Source organism: Helobdella robusta (genome assembly GCF_000326865.2).
Source record: "Helobdella robusta unplaced genomic scaffold HELROscaffold_31, whole genome shotgun sequence".
NCBI classification, from domain to species: Eukaryota; Metazoa; Annelida; class Clitellata; order Rhynchobdellida; family Glossiphoniidae; genus Helobdella; species Helobdella robusta.
In genome coordinates this window covers 2,059,444-2,062,878 of record NW_008704544.1, presented here as the reverse complement: position 1 = coordinate 2,062,878, position 3,435 = coordinate 2,059,444, and the positions used below count along the sequence as shown (strand labels likewise).

Genomic DNA, 3,435 nt, shown 5'->3' with positions numbered 1-3,435 from the left:
CTCAAAAAAATACGCCAACACCACTACATGCCGTTCAAAAAAATGCGCTGGTCAACATTCAAATTCACACATACACACACACACCACACACACAGCTCATAGATAACCATCAATAAATCTTTTAAACAACAACACAAATACAAAAAAGATACAAACAAAATTATGCAAACTAATGTAAACAAAAAAAACATGCAAACAAGATGAATACAAAACAATGTAAACAAAATAACATCTAAACGAGATGAATACAAAACAGTGTAAACAAAATAACGTACAGGCAAAATGTATTCAAAACATAAACAACATGATGTAACTGAAACATCGAGGTAGTGCTAGTGTAGCGTGGCAAAAAACAATAACCGTTCGTTCGTTTGTTCGTTTGTTCATTGGCTCGTTGGTTCGTTAGTTTGTTTGTTGTTTTGTTCGTGCAAGAAATGCATAAACATATTTTTATTTTTATTTTATTTGGCATCTTCTTTGCAGTCCGTTATGAAAATCTAATAAAACATACAACACTATCATGAAATGCGATTCAGAATAACATTAGCATTGTACTTGTGTGTGTGTGTGTGTGTGTGTGTGTGTGTGTGTGTGTGTGTGTGTGTGTATGTTTATGTATTTAATACATATTCATATTTGTATGTATGTGTATGTTTGTTTGTATGTCTAAATGTATGTATAGGTGTACGTTTATGTGCCCCGTTTGTACCCACCTAATTTGTATTCACGTTAAATGGAAGTAAATTTTTAAGAAAATATTCAATTATTCTGTTTGGATGTTCACTTTTTTTGTATGCAGAACGTGCGTCTGTAAACTGCATATTATCACCGCCGTCGCTCTATCATCATTATTCCATCATTTAATCATACTTCTATGGTTAGTTGTTAGAGTTTTATTTTTCAATTAAGTTTATTGGTATTTTTGCTTTGAGGTCCATTAGAAATTTTACAAATTACACACGGGATCAAAATTAGGATAAAGTGGAGATTAATATTTTGAAAATAAGAAGATAAGCGAGTTAATCGGATGAAAACTTGAACAAACTTTGGAAGTCCCTCTTGTTAGCGCTGACGTTGGCCACGATGTTTGCCACGTGACCCAAAATGGCGGCGAAGAGCAGAAGACCAAAGACAAATTGTAATACGGCAAAGAGGAAGCCCGCCTTGCTGACTGGCGATCGGTCTAAACTTCCGGCGGAAGTCATGTGAAGAGAGCTGCGATAAAAAAACTGTAAATAGAAATATAGACGATCGTCAGGATTTTTATGAAGCGTGTCTTTGATAATGTTATCATTGTTATTATCGCCGTCTTCATGGTTATCACCGACGTTTTTGTTGTTACAAACATTTTTGTCGTTGCCACGAGTTCGCTGATGGCTTTGTTGCGGCCTATTTTTGCTGTTGGCATATTTTTTACTGTGTTGGATGTTTGTATAAGTTTGAGTTGTTGTTGTTGATGTTGATGTTTTGAGATTTTCAGTAACAGTTTCAGCATGTGCATAAATGTTGTTTGTTGACACGTCGTTGTTTGAATTGTTGTCATGAATGTTGTTTTTATTTTCAACATTGTTGGTGCTTTCGATGGAACGCTGATTGAAACTTTTTTGTTCGTTTTTTGCGTTGACGACATCGTTATCAATTATTGTGCCATCCAATTTATTATTAGATCCTACAGCGACAACAAAATCCTCCACGCTAAGCCTCCTACCTTCATTATTCAGATTACACATGTCCAATTCTGCTGCTGATACTGCTGCTGCTTCTGCTGCGATATTCTTCCCCACGTTCTTGTTTATTTCCTCGTTTACGTTGTTGATGTTGTTGCCTCTGTCGTTGTTTGCATTGTTAATGTTGTTGTTGTTGTTGTTCACGTTGTTCACACTGTTGAGATTGTTGTTCGCGTTGTTTACACTGTTGAGATTGTTTTTCGCGTTGTTCACACTGTTGAGATTGTTGTTCGCGTTGTTCACACTGTTGAGATTGTTGTTCGCGTTGTTCACACTGTTGAGATTGTTGTTCGCGTTGTTCACACTGTTGAGATTGTTGTTCGCGTTGTTCACACTGTTGAGATTGTTGTTCGCGTTGTTCACACTGTTGAGATTGTTGTTCGCGTTGTTCACACTGTTGAGATTGTTGTTCGCGTTGTTCACACTGTTGAGATTGTTGTTCGCGTTGTTCACACTGTTGAGATTGTTGTTCGCGTTGTTCACACTGTTGAGATTGTTGTTCGCGTTGTTCACACTGTTGAGATTGTTGTTCGCGTTGTTCACGCCATTGAGATTGTTGTTCGCGTTGTTCACGCCATTGAGATTGTTGTTCGCGTTGTTTGCATGAATGTAGCTGCTGCTATTATTCTCGCCCCACGTCCTCCAGACGATGACACTCAAGCACGTGTTCCAGTGGAAAATGGCCATGACGTAATGCAGCAAGGTCAGTGACCTAATTACGTTGGGCCAGTTGGTGTGGCGCTCGGTCCGGTCTAGAAACGACCAGAACCTGTAAATCTTGACGAGTCTGAAACATCTGCAGGCCGATTTGAATCCGAAACTGAGGTAGAGGAAGTCAAGAGGCAAGAGAGACAAACAATCTGAATAGAAGAGGGTGCTGTTCATGTAGCGGATCCTCAATTTGAATGAATTTGTCTCCAGAACTCCGTCGTCCAGGTAGCCTGTCCGGAAGCGGAAGAAAATATCAAGGAAGTAGATTGCATCGGCCGTGTAGTCCAGACTGAACCAGAAGGTCTTAGTGTCGTCGTTGATTTCCTGTATTGCTATCCTGTTGCGAGGTGTATATTTTTCATTCTCAGATGAGTTGTTACAAAATTTCAATAAGTTACAAAGTTTTTTTAGCATTGACGTTCTGCTCATTACAGTTTTATATACCTTTTTCTTAAGTTATAAATTCTATATTTTTACATATTGACTTCCTTATGATTTTGAAACATACTTCAACGAATTAAATTTAATTATTGGATAATTGAGTTTGCAGTGGAAAACAAACTGATTTATTAAAACAAAAATTTGATAAGCGACACGATGATTTCGATTGACATGTAAATAATTTTGACGGGCTCTTGCAATGAAAGAAGAAGGGGTAGGCAATAATTGTTAAGAGGTCCCCACCGTGCTCAACATCCACGCTTCACCTCTAATTGCTTTGCTGCATACAAGTGTTTAACAACAACATAAAAACATAAATCATTGATTATACACACACGCACGCAGGCACACACACACACACATTTACGAGAAAACTAAATAAAATATAGAATGATGGCATGATTTATAATGATTAATTTCGAAGCGGCACATCACTTCAGCAGTACAGAGAAAGAATAGTGACCTGTAAATAATGACCCAGAAGTTGTAAGTAAAGGCAGCACTGACTACAGATGACCACCAATAGGCCAGTCTTCCAGATGGGTCAAAGATGAAT

The 3,435-nt window shown here is 37.8% G+C and overlaps 1 protein-coding gene across 1 annotated transcript in view; it reads right to left on the bottom strand.

Annotated features, from left to right (window-relative positions):
* Positions 1 to 3,434, bottom strand: part of HELRODRAFT_82034 (hypothetical protein) — a gene marked incomplete at both ends in the record, with an annotated part of 8,970 nt that extends 5,536 nt beyond the window's left edge. Inside the window, 3 exons of the mRNA XM_009022424.1 lie at positions 1,046 to 1,229; positions 2,301 to 2,775; positions 3,343 to 3,434. Coding sequence (XP_009020672.1) covers positions 1,046 to 1,229; positions 2,301 to 2,775; positions 3,343 to 3,434 — 751 coding nt within the window. The remainder of the gene's footprint in view (positions 1 to 1,045; positions 1,230 to 2,300; positions 2,776 to 3,342) is intronic.
* Between the last annotated feature and the right edge of the window lies 1 nt (position 3,435).